The following is a 21,917-nucleotide window of genomic DNA, read 5'->3' as shown; positions in this document are numbered from 1 at the left end:
TTCATATGAATGGAATTGTTTGATAGTTGAGTAAGTTTCACATGCACCACCTCTCTTATTATAATATGTATTGATACCGTGCTCGACTTCACATCCTGGACCTTACGGGTTGTAGCTGCGCATCACACGGTGCATTAGGCTGCGAGGAAAACCTTTTACAAATATTGTTCTAGATTTTGGTGCAAAAAAGATTGAATGCAGGTATCGTTTGACTGGACAAGTTTTGATACCACTTGGTTATATCGGTACTGATGCCCAGCTCTACTTCCTGTGCACTCAGGAAGTGCTATCAAGCAGCCAGTGAGAAAGGCATGTAATCTCTCGGTGTGTAGGGACTAAATGCCAAAAGGAAAATCGATCTTTCAGGTGTTTTTACTTTACTTACAGTCAATATATGATCCGATTGCACCAAACAACTGCAGCTTTACACTTGCAGAGACCCTGAGCCCCCTGTACTTCGACCCCCAACTGTGTGAAAGTGTAATAAAAACCTTCCAGACTGGCGTTTCCACATTGCTGCACAGTTTGATCAGAAGTGGCTCTTTTGGGAGGATTTGTAAAGGGAGGTCAGCCCTCACACTTGTACACACACATGAGGTTAAATGTCCTAAAGACATTATGTATGTATGTGTATCTGTGTGTTCGTTAATCCCCATGTGGTTATGTACTGGCGTGTGTTTTGACTACAGTGTGTCAGAGTCATAAAAAGTAAAAGCAGCCCTGGAGCACCATAAAGCTCTTACAGTACATGTTGTTGCCCCCCCAGCTGAATAAGTTAAACAACAACGCAGCTCTCCATTGTTTTTAATAATGAGTTGATTTTCAGACTGAGGCTCGTATTTTTAATTTTCCCATGTTGCTGGATCGCAGCAGAAATGCAATTAAAGTCAGTGTTTCATTAGCGCATGTTGCCTGTGAGCAGGAATTAAAAACACCACAACACGGCTACAGTACCATGTCTGGTGCACACTTCTTACACACACTCACACACACATTATTAGAACTTAAAACCCAATTGGAGCCCAATCAAATGTTCCTGCGTGCTTGTCAACAACCTTTCCCGCATACATTTATCACTTTATGCCCTTCCATGCTTCAACTGTCCTCCATTTTGTTGAGTTGTTAGTGGGCATATTCTCCTCCTCATTGTGTTTCTCCATCTGTTTTTCTCTCTTTCTGTCTCTATTGCATCTCTCAGTCTCGTCTTTGTGCAGAATTTTGCATTTGAAAAGACCACCCATGGTTTTGGGAATTGGTTTAGAATATTAATCGTTTTTTTTTTCTCCTTGGAAAACTGCCCATATTAACACCGCCTGCAATTCCATTTAAGTCCCTGCTCTGCATCGCAAAGTGCATCGCTTGATGCAAGCGAGGCTAATGTTCGGTTCAAATCAAGCTAGCTGCTGTTTTGCTGCTGTTTAGCTTCTGTAACGCGCTCGTTTTGCACTTTTTTAAATGTAAAAAGCTCCTTTGAGTTTAAAACATAAATAGAGTAAAACCAAACAGCCAAAACGTTCAATAAAATTGACTGAAAATGTTGAAAAAAAGGACAAAACTCTGCTGTTTCTTCTGTTCATGTTGTCTAAAATGTTTGTGACATTCTTGAGTAAACAAACACACACAACGGGGATTATCAAGGTCATCAAAAATGATCAAAGTCACGTCCATATATCGTACGATAAGCCCGTAATGTAATTATAAGGCCTACATATTGTGTGTCTTTCCAAATGGATGGTATTTTGGGAATGAACACATCTAAATGACCTTCCTTGTTATTTTCAGAACCATATTCTCAGCGGCCACTTCCCCCCCTACCACTCCATGTTATTGCATCTTTAGTGACCTCAGAGATTGATGAGATAAACCTTTCTTCCCGACCCTCCCTGCCCCGCTCAGAGTTTCTCCGGTGTCCGTCATGCTCCGTCTCTCCAGCCTCACACTACTCCAACAATAGTGCGGTCCCGTAATTGTCACCCGTATCAAGCCTATAACCGGACTGCCGGTCTGGAGGGGTATCGGATGGTAATCAGCACGGCAGCCTGCAGTTAGTCCTGTCGCTCACAGCCTCTGACGTCACACCGACATGCCTGTATGATTAGTTCTGGTTCAAGTCCAGCTGACCTGCATTGTCACCCGTGATCAGCGTCCCGCAAATGTCTGTAACGGGACAAACATTGTTCATTAAGAGTTAGCGGTGTTGTAGATTAGAACTATGTGATGTGACGCGGGGGAAAGCGGTCAGAGGCTCGGTTTGCCATCCGGTCTGGAGACTTGAATTCTTCAGTGTGATTTATATCGTGCTTATATACGTTCATGTTTAGTCAGCGAAAAGTAAGCATTTCACGCTTCACTGTTGACCAAGGCAACCGCCAACGCTGACCTTGAGAAGTCTTGTGAGTTGTGTAAACAAAACAACAACAACTGCCCGACATGTTTCACGTATCATTTGTCCTGCGCTTGTTTCTACCGTTGCTCCCGTCATGCGAGGGCTGCAGAGACTGATGGCTTTTTCAGATGGGACCTTGTGCTACTTGCTCCTGAACGCAGACAACCAACCTGCTCGCTACCTTTCGATATCCTGCCATCTGTACTCCGTTTTCCTACCTTTCTTCTCTTTCTCCGTCTCTTTCTCTTTCATTTCCTCAACATCTGACGACTTAGTGTGTTTAAAATGTCATTTGTATGATGGCATATTAGGGCCATTGTACGTTTTGGGACTTTTTTCCCCCTTGGCATTTCTTTCTGTTAAACCTAAAGGTCATCCAGTGTGTGCATTCAGATCCTAAGATCTCTGTCACCTCTCTGACTGACGCATGTTGTTCCCAGACACAGATTGGTGCTTCTTCCGTGTTCTTGCAGTCAGCGTACCATATCTTGTTTCCGTTGCATTTTTGTTTGCGTGTCAAGAGCCCGTAGACAGATCCATCACCCGACCGCGTCGATCGTATGGGAACTCAAAATGTGAAATCATATCAGTGACAGAAATACTCTCAAGCTCTCAACACACTAGTTACCAATTCTCTGCTTGGTCTGCGATAACCCAAAACCTTTTTTTTCTTCCTCCAAATGAGTCCTCATGGGGATGGAGCTGTAAGGCCATCAGCAGCCATGCGGTACAAAGTGAGTCTTGGCTGCATCTCAAACTCACTAAGCCTCCATAAATAGAGTGTTCAGAATCCGCCTCCAATGAGTATGAAAACATTGTGTCGCCTAACACATAATCCACATCATAGGAAAATGGTGTTTGGTCCCCCGGCAGCGTGACATCACCCAGTGTTTCCCCTCCTTGACCTTCGTCAGATGGCAGCGCTGAAGACCTGAGGGGAGGACTCGGCTGTGGAGCAGCTTGTGCCCGCTCAGATATTCATCGTCTAATATTAAAAGAAATAACTGAAACGTGGAGAGTTTAGTGTGTTTCTTGCGTGTTAATTGGTTGTGATGGCTGTGGTTGGACGCTCTACTTGAAGGAACAGCAAGATCGAATGCACTGTTCCGTAACGTGTAAACCCTACAATGCTCGACACATTTCACCTCAATCGGCTTCTCAAGTGTTAAGCAGCACTGTTGTCCTGTAAGGTCTGCAGAACTTTAATAAAGGTCCAACGTTTCACCCTGAAATCAAAAATAAGATCAATCTAGATGTAATATCGGCTGTAGAGATGTCTGCCTTCTCTCCAGTATAGTGGAGCTGGATGGCATTTTGCTTTTTGGTGCTCAAAGTGCCAAAGAAATATATTTGAGAAACTCAACAGCAAAGTCTCTTTCCAGAAATCATGACGAGGTTTCTCAAGATGATCCACAGACCTTGTTCTGAGCAGTTTTATGTAGGAACTATTTTTGTTCTACCTAACTACACCTGCCAACCGTATCATCGCGCTGGAGAAAGTGTGCAGGATTGAGAGAGACTGTTGAGTTTTTTGGAAGCTTTGAGCTCCAAAAGCCAAATGCCATCTGGTTCCTTTATACTGGAGACATCGGTCGTACAGATGTAAACAATCTCGATTTGATAAATAACACTGCAGGTAGGAGGAATAGAATGTTTGTTTTTGTGGTGAACTGTCCCTTTAAGATCAAACCTGAGATTATTATACCTCCTGTATTTCCCAGAAGTCCAGTTTTATTTGTGTGGCCCAAAATCACAAATCTGTTTCAGTGTGATTTACAATCTGAACCACATATTCCACTCTCAATACTTAGACCCTCGAGCACCTTTGAGAAACAAATATAGAGCATTTCAGAGGAATCCTGAAGCAGCACAGTGCTTATTTCTTTGGTGTGTTTTAGTTCGTATTCACCAAAGTCACACAACACAAACAAAGTAGTCGATGGAGGCAGCTGTAGAGCAGCAACTTCAGTGTTCTGCGAAGTAAAATCACTGTTTTTGTCAATGGAGTCTGGTGGCTTTGAAGGGAGCAAACACGACGGCTTCAGTTCCCCGTCTGAAAGAGCCGTGTGACGGCAAGGTGAAGCTGATAAGGTGGGCCTTTTCTTTAACACAACATCTGAAGCTAAAACACGACGGCAACCTGAGTTGTGTTTTTTTAAAAGGAGTGCAAAGTTTAAACTGAAAGTTTGTATGAATCACTTTCCCCCCCGAACGCCACGATTTCATCCAAGCACCCCCAAGTGTCTTCTATTGAAGTAAATGTTCTTTATTTACAGTAGTTTTACAGCTCTACAGACTGCCCGCTCCTCAGGACCCCCAGAGCCTCACAACCCCATGCTGCTACCAGCTGACGGGGAGAGGGAGGAAGAAAAAAACAAGGCTTCTGGGAAAACAAACACTCGTCCTGTTTCTCTTCTCTTAACCCTTTCACCGACTCTGGCACGTGTAAACCTCGTATGTGTTGGAAGGTTCAGGGTCTTTTGTTGTTTAGAGTTTTTTCCTGAGGGATAAAAGACGAGCTTTCTTTTGTTTTTAATAGCATTTTCATTTTTTATTGCAAATACATATACAAAAGATTCTTTAAAGACGGTACAAATACATGGCAAGATCACAGAAGTTTAAAAAAAAGAGTATTGGGAACATCAGTTCTTTGATATTGAGAGGAAAAGAAATGGAGCTTGTAGAACACAAAGGGAGGACTGGATGTCTGACCATCGCACAAACAAAAAGAAAACAGGAAAAGTGAAACTGAGATGACATCTTCCAGTTCTTTCAGGCGCAGTTTGAAGTCCAACTCAAAGGAAATTCACACATAACAAATAATCCGTACACATTTTGTTAGATAGCCCCCACCCCGCCCGCAAAACCCTCAGAAAAAAGCAAATACATACTTAAAATAGACATTTAGATAAGATAAATAAACAATAAAAAGACGATTACAGCGTGTACCATTGTGTCTAAGAACCCTCTGGGTTGAAAATTAAAATAAAAAAAGGGGGAAATTATATGAAATCTACAAAAACAGGACAATCCATTAGTTATATAATAGTATGCAAAATAATTACTTTGAAATAAAATTAAAGCTAATAAATAAATAAAGTTTCAAACTGGGTTTGACCAGAGGGGGGGAGGAGGGAGCATTTTGGACACCAGCTTGGTGGGAGTCTGCAGGGGGGGGGGACACCGCAGGGGTCAAAGGTGACTTCCTGTAGCTGTCAAACACACGCTGCTGCACGGTAAGTGTAATCTCAGCTGTGGCCATCCACACGCACACACGCACACACGCAAGCATACAAAAAGTTTGAGATGTAAAATATCCAAGGCACGGATGGTGGAAAGGGCTGCAGCCCCCCCCCCCCCCCCCAGCATTGTGACACCAAGCCTCTTTCTCTGTGTTGCCTCAGGGCTTTTCCGATGATCATGACACATTACTGGAGAAAAGAAAACAGCTTAAATACAAACCATCCTCTCTGAACGGCAGAGAGGAGCAAGCGACTAAAGACCAACAGAAATCCTGGTGGGGAGCTGCTGAACTGCTTCAAATATAAAGCTTTTTGTTTTATATCTACAGGTACAAATAATTACCCTCCCCCTCCCCCACGGGTTACAAACCGCCAGCGTATGAAGAAATAAACCAAAAAGAGAAACATACACAGTACCTACTGAAATATCAACAGTCAATAAGTCCTCACAGAGGATTTTCCTAAGTCTCATCTCTCTAAAAATATATATATAGTTTCTATCAAGATACAATAACAAGGCACGACGTGAGCCAATCACAAGTCCAGCTCTCCTCTTCTTCGTCTTCAAGTGTCTGATTGAGGGAGCAGCTCTCCCTGCGCTAAAGTCTTTCTGTATGTGTTGTCTCGGATCAGGGCCGGGTGAGCTGGGTGTACACTGGAGCCTGCTCCCAGTGCTGCGGGCTGCTCTGGGGGATGGAGGGCACCCCTGCGTTGTCGGCTATCGGCGTGTACATGGGCCTCTGGCTGGTGCTGCTCATGTAGCTGAAAGTCGAATACAACCCCGAGCCCTGCCCCGCCCCCGCGTGGCTGTAGTAGGAGGCGGCGGCGGCGGGGGTGCTTCCCCCCTGGTGCTCGGAGTAGTCGTACTGCTGCGCTCTGGAGATGCCCGGGTAGGAGGAGGAGGGGGGGCTGTAGTGCTGCAGGTTGAAGGGGCTGTAGGTGACGTGCTGCGGGGAGCCCTGCTGCTCGGTGTAGTGGCTCGGGCTCAGCTGCTCCGTCTTGATCTGCGTTCTGTGCTGCGCCTGAACCGCCTCTGACGCTCCGCTGCCCAGAGTGAGCTGCTGCTGGTTCTGCTGGTTCTGGTTCTGGCTTTTAGCCAACCAGGCTGCAGCAGCTCCTGCAGCCTGCGGGCTCACCGGGGCACCGCTGCTGATGCTGTAGCTGCCGGTGTAAGTGACCGCTGTGGCGTTGCTCGGGTTAACGGAGCCGGGGTGCCCGTTGGGCGGGAGGTACTGATCGAACTCGTTGACGTCAAACGTCTCGATGTGGGAGATGACGTCGCTGCTCAGCTCGCCGATGTCCACGTCGCGGAAGTCGATGTTGAGCTGGCGCCCGCCGGGGCCGTCGGTCAGAGAGCGGATGCCTCCTTCACGCTTTAGGTCCATCTTGCCTGAGCTGACTTCAGTCTTTGGGGTGGTGGGAGGAGTAGGAGGCCCCTGGGAGCCTGGAGGTGAAAACAATATAAAACAGATTAGATTCTGCGTTCTGTATTTAGTTTTACACACAGGGTTGGGGAGGGAGTTATTGAACTCTTTAACAATGAGTCTTCTATTCCTACATTTATCTATTCTAAAGTTTGGTTTCTTGAGTTTTGTACTTGCTTTCAATTCTCTCTTTATATATGCAAATTCCTCTCACCTGAAAATCATTTCTGACTACTGAGGGGCCTGCAAACTAACTTTTCTTCTCGCTCACCTGAGTGCTCACCAGGAGAGTGCACCTCTCCCATGCTGGAGGCCGGAGAGTCCGCCTGCTGGAGAGCTTTAAAGATGGCATTTGGGGTAATGTGCGTCTGCTCGCTGCCGTCCTCCGACTCGCCCTGTCCGTTCTTCACAGACTTCCTTCGCCGGGGCTGGTATTTGTAGTCTGGGTGATCCTTCTTGTGCTGCACCCGGAGCCGCTCAGCCTCCTCCACAAACGGTCTCTTCTCCCCTTCGTTGAGAAGTCTGCGAGTAAAAAAGGACCATTATGTAACCACAAGTATTGGAACAGTTTAAATGATATTCCAAGACAAAACAAACTATGCAAGTTGTTAAAATCATGCAGCTGATTCACTTTGACGAGTATATAAATTGTAAAGATGCCAAACAGAAACGAAATAAGAATGTAATTGCATCCTAAATCGGTGCGTAAAAGCAGCGCATTCACACTTACCTCCAGAGTTTCCCCAGAGTTTTGCTGAGCTCCGCGTTATGCAGGTGTGGGTACTGATCCGCCAGCTTCCTCCGCGCAGCCTGAGCCCAAACCATGAAGGCATTCATCGGTCTCTTAACGTGAGGCTTGTTCTTAGAAGATCCGTTAACGCGCACTGGCATAGGCACGAGGGTCCAGTCGTAGCCCTTGAGCACCTGGGACACAGCCTCGCGGATGCAAGCGGGAAACTTATCGTCATCGTCCTTCTTGAACTCTCCGTCCACGGCGAGCAGCCCGTTCTCCGACGGCCGCGTGTTCTCGGTGTCAGAGCCCGAGCCGGACGGGCACGGAGAGCCCGCGGAGTCCTCGGACATGCTCGGGCTCGGGACATCAGAGATACACTTGTCTTGTTCCTCCGTCATCTTCAGGTAAGGGTCGAGGAGATTCATACGAAAAACAGTTTAGTGCCAAATTACGCGTGAAACGGGGGAGTTATTTCTGCTTTCTCGCGGGAGGGTTAAAGTCTCTAAATGGACTTTACCTTGCCAAGATGAACAAAGTCTATCAACTGAGAGAAGTGCAGAGAAAACAATCTGCTCCCGTGCGTAAAACCGACTTGGAGCGCGATTGTCTTAACGCACCAGTGTCTGACAGACTCCGAGGATGAGTGCGTTGTTCTGCAAACGGGTGAACTTAAAAGAAGCAACAAAAAAAAAACAAGCCAGCTGGTTAAAAGTTTGCTTTAAACTCTGCAGGATGAAACGGTAAAGTGCTCCTCTCCAGTCTCCAAGTAGAATCCCCAGAACGCGTGAATGCTTTGAACTGCAAACGTCTCGCACGCAGGCTTTATAAGCGCGCGACAGGAAAGCCCGATCCCGATTGGGCGAGAGCATGTGACGCCAAAGTGAAGGAATTTGATCCAATTTTTTCCCTCTCTTAACCAGCACTGAAAACACACACACACACACACACACACACACACACACACACACACACACACACACACACACACACACAGACACTTTCACTCAAACATACACACACTGCCCACGAGCCACATATATGCACTTTAATTCGGCTGGATTTTCCTATAGATATTTACAAGTCTGTGCGGGGAAAGAAACCTTTAAATAGACATGTGCAATATGTTTTATTCATATGCTATAATTGACTACAAGTGATTGTTATTATGGAGGAACACATTGAAAGAGAAAAGATTGCAAAAGAAAGCAGCAAGTAATAAAAACAGTTTAATAAAAGATTATCAGAAAAACTTTATCATTTATGATATTTAGGATTCTGAAGTGCGAAACTCACACTTTGTATTCCTACTTTTAAAAACATTTCCATGTGTTTCTTAATGTCCTTCTCCACACTGGGTCCATACCTACTGTTACCACATGTGGTCAATAGGGGGAGACAGCAGTCTAGGAACCCGGTCCATGCTGAGAGCAGGAGGAGGAGGAGGAAGCAGCTCCTGCAGACTGCTGCAGTGCAACAGTTGCTGTCAAACATCAGCTCCTGATTTGTATCTTACTCCCAACAACAGCGCAATGAACTGAACACTGTTCACTTTGCTGACTGCTCAACTTCCACACTTCTTTACCAAATGTTCCTCGTCAGGTGGAGAACATGTTACGAGCTGTCGTACGGCGTTCTCACTTTCTACCCATTTTGAAATGTCGATGCATTCCAGTACATTTACTTTGCATCCTTCTACTTTATTTACTCGTCACTTAGCATCAGAGATACTCCGTGTCAGAGGAAGCGTTCACATCCTTTACTTAGGTCAAAGTATAGAAGTATTAGCAGCATGATATCATAAGTAAACTATCACTATGCATCAGAATGAGCCATTTCAGAGTTATAATTCCACACGTTACAATATTGCATTAATATTATTAAAGGCAATCTGTAAGAAGCATTTGAATGTTGCAGCTGGTCAGCGGAGAGTTAACTTATGTGTGTTGGGTAGTTTAATCTATAACAATAGAAATCATAACTGACTGTAAGAGCGACGACAGGAGAAATCTACAGACCCCAATATATAAAGTAAAAAGGAAAAGTGTTAGTCAGAAAGAAGACTTGTTATCAAAGAAAAATAGCCCAAAAGCAGTTTCTGGCTGAAGTGTCTCAACTATTATATACATGTAGAGCAGGGGTGTCAAACATGCGGCCCGGGGGCCTAAAACCGGCCCTCCAGAGGGTCCAATCCGGCCCGCGGGACGACTTTACAAAGTGTAAAAACAAGTTGTTTTGATCATTAAGTAAAATACTGTTCTAGATACCTGTGACTAAATGTGTTGTGTCTTTGCAGACCCACTGATCTGTACGTTGTAACACACATGTGTTAAATTATAAACTGATAATATTGTTGAAATTGCAACTTTGTTTCTTAAGAAATTTCAGGTTCATAATATTTTGTAAAAAGATTAAATTAGAACATCTTCAGAATGTACTTGTTTGCACTAAAACGAAGGGAACATGTGGAGTTGTGGTTATTTATGTTATCATGCTGTGATGTTACTGGTCCGGCCCACTTGAGATCACATTGTGCTGCATGTGGCCCCTGAACTAACATGAGTTTGACCCCCTTGATGTAGAGGAAAAGTGAAGAAAAAAACTAATACAAGTAACTCAGAATGGTGGTTAAGCACAGCACTACTACTGACAACTGTATCAATGTGAATCATCTAGTGTATCCCCCCAAACACACACACACACACACACACACACACTCCCTTTGTCCTCTCCTCTCCAATCAGAGAGTAACATGAGGTGGTCACTGAAGGTAACCCGCCTGCTCACGCCCCCTCTGATTGTTTATTATGCTTTGTGGAGATGTGGAAATGTAAATCTCAGTTCAGCCTAATGTGGACAACATGTGCTACCTGAAGTCGCCTTTAATAGCTCACAGATGTCAGGTAGAGCTGGTTTTCACGGCTGCGTCTCGCTGTGGAGCTGCACACGCAGACACCTTCAGCCTTCTTCCAACAGATACGAACCTTTATGTCGCTTGTTTGCATTTACCGCTCAAACTCTGAATCACTCGGTAATTCTTTCTCTCCCCGACCAATTAGGCCTGCGGTTCCAAAACACTAAAGCCTAACATCAGCGGCTCCTTCGTTCCCCGGGCCAGTTTATTTACACGAGACATGCTTATTTAAGATACTCACTTGGAACACAAATAGAAGGGAGCAGTTTGGCTCTGCGTTAATAGCTCGTGGGACAACTCTGCGGCGGCGTGTGCACTGCGTGCCGCTGCACAAGGCCACCAAAACGCAAAGCGTGTTTGCTTGTAGAGCTACAGAGGCGTGAATGCATTGACTCACAGAGCTGTGGCAGAGCGGTAGAAAACACTGTGTTGCTATTGACAGAGCAAATGTGGTGAAGGGAGGTTTGCAAAGAAGAGGTAGAAGGGTGGGGGGGGGATGAAGTAGAGGGCGTTGGCAATGATACACAAAGTAAGACAACTAGTCAGAACTACATGAAGGTGAGACACTAAAGGCAAACACATCGTTTTTTATGCACCGGTCAACTTTAAGATTTTTTGCTTTTCTGCTCCAATAACATTTATTTTTCACACTAGTGGAAATAAAACATCTAAAATCCACATTTAGGTGTTTATGTTGCGAACTGTGTCCAATTGTGTCTGTAGACTTTTCATAAACTCAACAAAAGTTAGCATTAGATAATGTCTTATCTGCATATTTAATTTAGCAGAAAACTTGTAATAGAAACAATAATTGTCTTAATGTCATGAATGAACTGGAGACGTTTCAGGATCATCTATCAGTGAAAACACTGACTGAACCCTTTCCATGTACACTGGCAGTGAAGAGCAGCTGCTCAGCTGCCACCTCGCACACACACACACACACACACACACACACACACACAAACACACACATGCACACACACACACACACACACACACACACACACACACACACAGACACACACACTGTGACAGTGTATATGACCTCCACTCCCACGTGACATCTTGTCAAAACTGTAAAAGACTGCAAAACAAATCTGAGATCAACATATGGTTGAATTCACTCCTCCACCACCTCCTCCTCCACCTCCTCCTCCACATGTTACACAGGCAAGTTAAGACTCCAACAATTATTCATGTGACGACTAGATAATAAATACATTCAGTGTGTTCAACTCTCTAAAAGTGAAGATTTAATATCAGATCTGCAACTTCCACAAAGTGTCTTCCTGCTTTCAACCAATTTCAAGTTTCTGTGTGTGGTTTCAGAGCAGCAGCAGGATGAGAGTCCAGTCTGTGGTGTTGATCAGAGGCCGGAGGACGACCAGAGGCCGGGGGCGAGACGAGGTCTTGGGAAACTTCTCATCTTGACTTGGAGCTACAGCGTAAAATATCTCAGCAAACAGTGGGAGTCAACTGCTAAACTCTGTCAGCTTTCCTTCGGCTTACTTTGCATTTCAGAGCTTCACCCCTGTGGGAGTGGTGCGTCCAGGTTTCTCATATACAATCTGAGGCGGAAATGCAATCTTGGAAGCCATCGGCTGTCATCTGACTGACCATTTAGCTTAAAAAATGAGTTTAAAATGAGCTTGTAAACTGCTGTGTCGCTGGTAGGGAGTCATCTCCCTGAGTCAGAGCCAGAGGAAAATAGATACATCCATAACAAAGTGTGACATGGTGTAGTGGCGAGGTTGGTCCTGAAACAACCGCTCATGTTTGAGTATATTACCATCTGTTCTATATCTGAGCTTATAATGCTACAAATTGCACCTTGATGACGTTTACTTCCTGTGGCAGTTGTGTCCTGACAGCAGGGAGAACCGGAGAGGATCAGAGGTATTCTCAGCAAGAATCTGGAGGAAGCATCTCATGTGTTGGTGCCTGTAGCTTTCAGATAGGTGTGATGTGCAATTCTTAGAAGATCAGGAGTGATTAATGGCCTCCGCGAGCCCGTGTGTGTCTGCTCCGCTCTGATCCGAGCGTCTGGGCGGCGGGTGTCTGTTGACTGAACGTCATTCTGCTCCTCGTGCTGTTCAAACAACACTTAGCACAGACCCAGGCAACTCCCAGGGAGGACTGCTCAGCCTGCCATCCATCACTGACCCAACTCCTGCTGCCACACTCTCCCTCCATGTCTGCGTTTCTGTCTCCAGGTTTCTTTTTTTGCTTTCAAATGATTAGCTAAGCAAAAAGCAGATAATCCAGCGAGTCGACACTAACCTATTCCTGCAGAACACAGACCCGATCACTTCATGCCCCTGGACACATTTCCCAGCAACCTGAGTTGTTGCGGATTAAAATATGTGCATTAGCCGATCGTACCGCACTGTGCGAGAGGTCGGAGAAGCGAGAGGAAACCCAATCCACTCGGGCTGAGTACCATTTCCCTCCGAAGATATGGCCTGTGCAAACAGCCCTCGCTTTAACAATAACACTGGTCTCACCCGGCCGGGCCGAGCTAACTACTGACAGATCCACACCTTAATGCTGAGCATTTGTTTGGGTTTAGGCGAGGGAGGATGTGTGTGTGTGGTGTGTGTGACGGGAGGGTTTTAGGGGAAAGAATGGCAGTTGTCAGCGGGTGGCTCGTGTCACTGGAAAAACTCCCTCCCTTTCCCTCCTTCCTTCCCCGGACGGAGAGCAGCACCCATGATTCAGGCGGAGATTAAAGAGCTCTGACGCAGCGAAATCTCCTCTGAGCGACGGAGGACATCCGACCGTAACGCAGCACATTTTTGCAGCTTATTGAATTGTGAGGCAGGAGGCAGCGCAGACGTCAAAGATCGTTCCTTGGTGTGTTTTTTGGTCCTAACAGTTACAACTTGTCTCTTGGCCGGGGGCGCTCCATTTCCTCTCTGGGCCCCTCTCTGTCTTCACAGTTGTGGTCGATGGTAATTGAGGCCTCGCAGTGCGTAATGGTTTGATATGCTTACGAGGTTCATTTTAAGTCAGGTGGAGGAAAGTCTCCTTTTATTTGCACGTGGAAAGCAAATTCACCAGAAACTCTGTCTGCAAAGTGTGGTAGAAATAAGTGTGTTTTATATGCTGTCAAAAAGGTATTGAAAAAACATCCTAAATGTGCAAATGTCAGCTAAATTATATATTTTCTTATATGCAAATCTAAGCCAATTAGATTGTTTCTTTAATAACCTAAAGCAGGTAAGGGCACCTTGAGTTTAAGGTTTGTATCTTGGTGCTCACTTAGTTTGCAGGTTTCCATGTAGCTACTTCAGGTTCAGGGTCCTGATCGTTAATGTTCTCAGGAACACATGTGCTACTCGGCAGATGATAGAAGATAATCTGGATCTGCAGGAGAGGAGAAGATTACGATAAAAGTTCACAACAAAAATATTTAGTATTTTTATCTAAAGCACATTATTCAGCTATTTAAACAAATATATATATTCCATCCATCCATCGTCTACCTCTTATCCGGGGTCGGGTCGCGGGGGCAGCAGCTCCAGTAAGGAACCCCAGACTTCCTTCTCCGGGCCACATCCTCCAGCTCCGACTGGAGGATCCCGAGGCGTTCCTAGTGAGGAGATATAATCTCTCCACCGAGTCCTGGGTCTTCCCCGGGGTCTCCTCCCAGCTGGACGTGCCTAGAACACCTCCCTAGGGAGGCGCCCAGGTGGCTACTCCTAGATGAACCACCTCAACTGGCTCCTTTCAACGTAATATATATATTGATGCACAATAATGAAAACAGAAGAAGAAACAGCCTATCATTATTATTTCACATTGTTGCCAGATCACATGTAATCGTTACCTGACAAAGGATCCAAGCTGCTGCCTGACGTCTGAATACTAGTTTTGCAGAGAACCTGCTCGGGAACACAAATGTAGTTACGGTGATGATATCTCACTTTGGTTGCTTTGGCTGTCCCGCTTCAGCTGCGTCCCTCCACTGAAACCTCCGTCCTGCTTCAACCGCAGCCATCCGGATTAAAAGACCACTTTTAAAGAAGGAAGACTTGGAAAAAGATTTATGGCAGAAATCATTAAAGCCAATTTTGCTGCACAGAAAAGCCATTTGTCAGAATGGTATTGTACAACCTCTCCTCTGGTTATAACACTGCAATCACTCTGCAGTAATGACTGCTGCTATACTTTTACTGTAACACACGTGTAGGTATTCTGTGTGTTAGGTGTTCTATGAGCGGGGCACGCATCTTTATACAATCAATCATATTCATTTAACAGTGGGAAACCAAAATTGTGATTCATATTGGATATGCATCCCTAATGTGTGAAGTGTTTCTCCACTTACCTGTTATTTTACCTTTTTTAGTTTGTAATAGTAAAATGTTTGTAGTTTGAAGTTTGGGTTAGGGTTAGGGTTGGGTTAGGGTTAGGGTTGTCATCCATGTGTGACCGACTGTCGCTGTAAACACCGTCCGGGATCCCCAAAGTTCTCAGGATTTACTCTCTCGGGAACATGACCTACTGTATACAATGTTATCGCAATTCATCCACAAATCAAGATTTTTACCCTGAAGAAAAGTGTTCAACTAAGACCTTAATATTAATTTTGTCAAGTAAAGTCTCCTTCGTTTAGATTTGAGAAATTTGACATTGATTTCTTGCCATCTTTGCAGTAATGTCTAATAATACTGATACTCTGAAAGCTACTCTATGAACTGTATTTATGTTCCCCGACACCTTTTTATGTTGCTTGCAAAGAGCAAACAGCTGCAGGAGTGGTGTTTTCAAGACTTTCCTAGTTACCTGACATTACCCGAAATTAATCCTGTTCCTCCAGCACGTGTGGGTAGACAGAGGGAGGACAGTATGCAGTGCATTAGCCCTCTGTGACGTTCCTGTCTTACATGTAAAGCAGCAGAGATGGTGTGCAGAGAGAGAAGCGGCGACGCTGATGGAAGCCGACTGTAATCGCTGTAGTTCAGTGAAACACTGACACGTCCGGCTCCGGCTTTCATAACACAGAGTGCATGAAGGGAGAGCGTGCCGAGCCGGTCAGCATCCGCTCTCTGTTTTGTAACCTTGTGCAAATTTCAGGACTCTGACATCCGGGTGTGGTGTACAGTATGTGTGTGTGTTCCTCCTCAAGAAGTGGCACACTCTTAGTTTAAGGAGCTTTTTTGTCTTCATTCTTGTTCAGGGTTTTGTCATTTGGTTAACGTAAATAACATCCATCATCATCTCGTCTGTGAGCTGTGAGTCAAGTGTCAGACTGATGACACGTCGTATCAATTCCATGTGTAGTCAAAGAAAATGTGCCAAAACGAGTGAATACAAGAGAATTTCTTTGTTTATTTTATTCAAAAACAACTGCTTGGTTGATTGTAACTCCAGCAATGTTTGTCTCGGTTCCAGGTTTGAATGAAAACATAGTTTATATATGAAGAACAGAGAACAGCTTGAGACATCTTTGAAATCAAGATCACCAACATGTGGATCAACTCCATTTTTTAAACAAGATGCTAAATCCAAAATGGCCGCTTGTTTCATTGCCAAATTGACTTTGTTAAACATGCAACATATAATTATGTACATGTTTCAAGATGAATATGGTTATTTATGTTCAACTGTAATAACTCAAAGTGGATGTCAAAGCAGAACATTTAATTAACGCATCTTTCTGCAGTTTCTCGCTGGAATCCAAAGTGATCAGTCCAACTGTTGGCAACACGAGAGCAGCTGCAGGTGCACAAACACATGAATGTCCTTCATTTAGTTAATGTTGTCAATTTTTGATTTGTCTTTACGACAAAAGTTGCGGAAAGTTTACTTAACAACCAATCTTCATCCACTCTCTTAACATGTTTTTCCCATTTAAACCAATAAACATGTGGTGTGCTGGCGACCACATACTAAAACAATGTGAATGCAGCATTACGTCACCTTATGAGTGTGTGTGTGTGTGTGTGTGTGTGTGTGTGTGTGTGTGTGTGTGTGTGTGTGTGTGTTTGAATAAACACACCGCAGAATTACATCTACTTTTCTGTACCGTTTGTGAGCTCGTGTATGGATGTAGCAGCGGTACCAAGCTGTGCTGCTGTAAAACAAGCCAGCTGTGGTATCATGTCCAGCCCTGATTCTCCACATCTGGTCTCATCACCTTCTGAGCTTTCACATTGTCAGAGTCTTCCTCCAGGATCCTGATCATTTAAGTCCAAAATGAGCTTCTCTGAGCAGAGTTTATCTCACAAAGCTTCGTCTGATTGTCTCCATGAGGCGCAGCCCCGGTCGAAATAAGATTCAGATGCGAGCCAACAAACCCATTGTCAGGACCCGTGTGTTACCTCTGCTTCACCTCTCCAACCATTGACTTGTGAGGTTTGATTTGAATGTCTCAGGTTGTTTGTGAGGTCACTGCTTGTGGGGCTTTTAGGAGGTATTACGTAGTAAATGATGAATTGCAACCCTAAACATCTGTTGTGTAGTTGGAACCAGCAGTTACTTATTTCCCCTTAAAGCATCAGCTTCGTAATGTCTTTGCAATATGTGGCCGGTTCAATTAGTGTCGTCCATTCAGAGCTTAATGAACAGTTCAAGTTGGCCACTTCCAGCAACAAACTAAAAAATGTCTGCACTTGAATTAGCGTTGAATAAAATAATCCACCAAATGGATTATGTAATACAACACGTAAACATGCAACAAGTCATTCTGCATCGCTCGGAGGAGGAAATGAGATTGGTAGTTATTGCTGACTCACAATGTTCTCCGCCAACACGACAGCCCAGTACGATCTGTTTAGCTTCAATAATAAGTCCAGGCTGGATTTCTTCCTACTGTATGGATAGCGCCAGTTTTCTGTGCACATACAGGCCAAGCCTCTTTCTTCACAACGCTGCAGCAGCGCTCGCTCCTCTCTAACCCGCCTGTACCGCCGCATTGTGCTTGTGTAACATGCGGCGATAGGAAATTTGCTCAGTCTGATTTCCTGCCATCAAAATGTCTTGGCGTAGTGTAGCCGTCACATCGCACAACAAAGAGACAGAACATGGGGAGGAGGTGCAGAGGTCATCTTTTATCAGCTCAATGGTTTTATCTAAGGAGACAGAATTCACTTATTGTGTCAGTGTGAGAGACTCCGTGTTGGGAAGCATCTTTCTACATGTGTCCTGTCAAACAACCGACATCTGTGGTAATGAAATGTTAATGTCATGACATGATGAATACTCTGAGCGCTATGATTCGTATAAAATCCATTCTAGAGATGCAGGGCTGCCTCTCAGGAAGTCAGGTGACGTAGTATAAAGAGGTCGGAGGTTGGGCGGATGAGTCGGGTCAAGCAAAGAAAGGACTTTCACTCGTGTGAAACCAAATTCAAGTTTTTAACTTACTTTTGTTTCGTAATTTACGTAATTAACTAACGCCACATACATAAATTCCCTAAAAAACATACATATTTTAATAGAAATGCATACAAATAAGCATAATGAGCAGCACATGGGAATAGAACGAGTCTTATGTTTGTTATTTTACTTAATTATTCACCTCTCTCCGCCTATGGCTCACCAGGAAATGTCTACCATCTTTGAAATGTGAGGAAGGTCTGGATATTAGATCTAACAAATGACTTGCTCCTCATTATGAGCAACCACTGTGACAGCTTTAACACAACGGGGGAAGTACTTCTATCGGCTAATAAGAGATTAAGTAGCCACGGGGAGCCAAGCAAGGAAGCAGATAACAGATGCAGATTCACACTTTGTTGGCCGGGAAGATGTAATTTAATAATGGAATATTTGACGACATCATAAATCTCCTCCGACCTAAAAACTGAATGTAGATTTGTTGCGTCCAGATTCCTCTGGACTGAGCACACGGCTCGCTGGTGACGAAGGGACAGTTTTACACGTCACGTCTCATATTCCATCGACTTTTCTCGTGTGCAAAAAGGCAAACAGGGTGAATCCACAGGGTCTTAATTATAGAGGATGGCACACTCTTCTCTTAAGCTGCCTCAATTTGTGATTTAAGCAGAAAAAGATGGATGTATTTTTACATCAAACCTTTGCCAAGTGCAGCTTTAAATCCTACTCTGTAAAAGTCAGGAACCATGCAAAGCCATGGTTTGTTCATTCCTCTTGAACTTGGAGCCACGAGCTGAGCTGCTCATCGCACCACTGAGGCTCGTAATTAAAAATCTCCAGTTACTTCCTCCTTACCTCTGCTGACCCTGGCCTCGTGGCTCAGCATGTACCCAGGACCAGTGAGCCGCCTCCTGGGAGCCACAGGAGGAACTTGGCCTGGGCGCTGGATCTGGAGACCGGACGACGTTGGGGAAGTAATGGGGATGTTGACTGAAGGGTGACTTGGGGTGGGTGGATGTGACCGTCTAAGAAGAGCGTGCCAGGTAAACACTGTGCAATCGTGATGCCAGATTTGCTCTTCTGATGATGCCAGTGCGAAGGCTGCGTTATGTTTTCTGAGAGTGACTTGTGGCAGTTTGGCAGAGAGAAACAAAAGATGAAGACAGAAGGAGAGGAGGACGACAGGAACACGCGGAAGCGATCACGTTTCTGTCTCTGGGGTTGTTATTAAAGCGGCATCCAACACCCAGGAATGCAGGAATGTCCTCTGACGTCTTTCACCTCAGGTAGAGAGAACGAGAGGTTGGAGAAAGTGTCAGCTTGTTTCAGGAAGGAACCGATACAGTAGGGCCATCTGAGGATTCAAATATTGCTGCTCAGGGGAACGATGGAGGTATCACTGAAGAATGAAGCAAAACAAAGTCAGAGCACGATAAAGAAAAACGCATTTGAATCAAACCGTGAGTGAATGACGCCTAAACCCTTCACGGTGAATGAGTCAAGGCTAAAGGTAACACTGGTCCCGTGTCACTACACCGGGACCCCCTCCTCGAGCCCGCTGTGGTGAGTGAGCGTTGGAGTAGCCGAGGGCCATACGTACAGTAAGCACTCTGTCTATCTCATAGGCTCATTCAGCCGTGTGGTTTGGCAGGTCGAGCTGCGATGTAGGTGGCTGCGAGTGAAGATACGGAGACCTATGTGTGCCGAGCTTAAGTATTCAATTTACCTCTGCCAATAGGACACATTGAGTCTGTGTGTGGAGAGGGCGAAGGTTTGGCTTACTGCAGCTGATCCCTCACCTTAAGCCTGCGCTTGGCATTGTGCGGCGCCTTTATATTTGTCATGCAACTCAAGTTTAAGATTCCAATAACGAAGTCTCGGCCTAAGCTTCTGCAAACAGTGCGGTAGAGCACTCGCTATCAGCTGACCGGGCGAGGAGCGGCGAGGAACGTCTGTTCCAGTAATGCTCACATACGTACCTACGTATTCCCATGCATCTGCCAAACATACATCGGCACTGTTTCATATCAAAGACCTTTATTTTGGCAATCGCCGATGTTTGCTTGGAATTAGCACTTTTTAATGAACTCATTTGATTCTGTACATAGTGTCAATGTACAGGGGAAACACCAGCTACAGCCTTTTGACGCCTGTCTTAAGTAATATGGGTTTATAGGAAGCTTAGACAACTTCCCTTAAGACAACATGGAGCCATGCAGGGTCTAGAAGCACACATGTTCTTTGTGGGACGCACAGAGCGGCTCTCTTGAAGTCTTGAAGTAGAGGAAATGATCCTTCAAAATAAAGGTCAAGATGTAGCTATTGTGACCACTTTCTATACCCTTGCTGATGGAAGTTCTGTGAGCTGATCAAACATCTACAAGTAAAACGTTGGACTTGAATGAAAGAAGATTAAACATTTTAGAAGTTGAAGGAGACTTATCATGCTCGGTTTTAAGTTAAAATTGTAAAATAATTGACATGTTCTTGCAGAATGTTAAAAAAAAAGAAGAAGAAATAATGTGGCGTGATATAAATCCTTGTCTCTGATTGGATATTCCTGCTCTGATACATACTTGTGATTGATCATGTGATGCTCCTAAATGTAACTTCTACACTTAAAGTAAATCCCTTCACACATTTCTTATTCACTTTCAGGAACAGGAACTTTTATCTTTCGAGCTTTGTTAAGGTCAACTGTGATACATCCAGGAGCTGCTGCTTCCAATCTACTATTCTGCAATACTCGTGCAGCATTGTGAAAGGTTGAAAGTATGAAGCGAGGCCTGCACAGTGGCTGCTACTGTACAAATATGAATTTGCAATGGTCACAAGATTTCTCTATACATAAAGGTATTTTTCTATTTATTTCCAGTGTTTACCCTTTTTTTCCTTCTGAAAATAAAGTATGAAACCTATTAACCCGGCGGTTAAGTAGCAGAGCTCTGATATTGCTTCAGACCCACGTGTGGCTTGTCCTCCTCTCCTGCCTGTGTACACTGAAGCTGTGCCAGAGAGCGCTGCTGCTGCGCCTCGCTGCGCCGCTGTGCTCTTCTATTCTGTGCTTTGCTGTCCTGCGCTGCGATGCCGGCTCCTCACTAGGTGCCAAGTGATTTTTATCACTGGGAAAACAGTCTCCTTCCAATCTCAGCCCTCTTAGGAGCATATGAATACACTTTACACTCACACGAAGGAAAACAGGTAACTTGAGAGCAGGCTCGGGGCAAGAGCCGAGCCCGCAGGTAAAAGGGCTGCAGTGTGTCAGCGTGTGTGCAGTGTGGCATCTGAGTGAGTGTGTGTTGGACTTGTTCACGCTCATGGATACCTTTTTATGAACAGAGGCGTGTCTGCACAGTATATATGCTTCACTTTTAATGCTGCACATACAGTTAGCGCTGCGATTTTGGCCCACAATATGTACGTAAGGCTAAATCTTGTGGCTCCACGCTGACACAAAGAGCTAAAAGTTAGGGACCTCTCCGACATACTTGGTTTTAATTTTAGCCTTTTATTTATTCAGGGAGAGTCAACAGGGCAAAGTTGACCTTTTCCAGCGGGTGCCCTGTGTCACATTCACACATTGACACGTGGAAGCTGCTCAATGCAACCAGAGCTTTGTGCTGTCAGCCGCACATCGGCCGTCACATCCTTGCCCAACACCTTGCTCAACGACAACACAGGTTGAAGGAGGAGCTGGCATTACTTCATTTTCCAGCCGGGTCAGGGATTTGAACAGGCAACTTTTAGTGCAGTATCCTGCTTCATAGGGATTCTAAGAAGTGACTAAATGACTTTCCATGATGTTGCTTTGCCAACAATGTAAACAAATTAAAAAGTAGACATGCAAAAAGATTCGTCCTCCAAACCTTTTCAT

At 44.8% G+C, this 21,917-nt stretch overlaps 1 protein-coding gene across 2 annotated transcripts; it reads right to left on the bottom strand.

Annotated features, from left to right (window-relative positions):
- Positions 1-4,921: 4,921 nt before the first annotated feature.
- sox9a (SRY-box transcription factor 9a) lies at positions 4,922-8,458 on the bottom strand. 2 transcript variants are annotated; one of them, XM_029456244.1, is made up of 3 exons: positions 7,783-8,458; positions 7,324-7,574; positions 4,922-7,072 (listed from the first exon to the last, which is right to left on the bottom strand). In XM_029456244.1, exons 1-3 carry the CDS (start codon positions 8,208-8,210, stop codon positions 6,258-6,260), a joined length of 1,494 nt encoding a protein of 497 aa, XP_029312104.1. In that variant the 5' UTR covers positions 8,211-8,458; the 3' UTR covers positions 4,922-6,257. The 2 variants fall into 2 exon arrangements, with proteins under 2 accessions (XP_029312104.1, XP_029312105.1); XM_029456245.1 differs by having other exon boundaries at positions 7,336-7,574.
- Between the last annotated feature and the right edge of the window lie 13,459 nt (positions 8,459-21,917).

The sequence above is a fragment of the Cottoperca gobio genome, chromosome 19, assembly GCF_900634415.1.
Source record: "Cottoperca gobio chromosome 19, fCotGob3.1, whole genome shotgun sequence".
Classification (NCBI taxonomy): domain Eukaryota; kingdom Metazoa; phylum Chordata; class Actinopteri; order Perciformes; family Bovichtidae; genus Cottoperca; species Cottoperca gobio.
The sequence above is the reverse complement of the archived record's forward strand: the minus strand, read 5'-3'. Positions and strand labels throughout refer to the sequence as shown.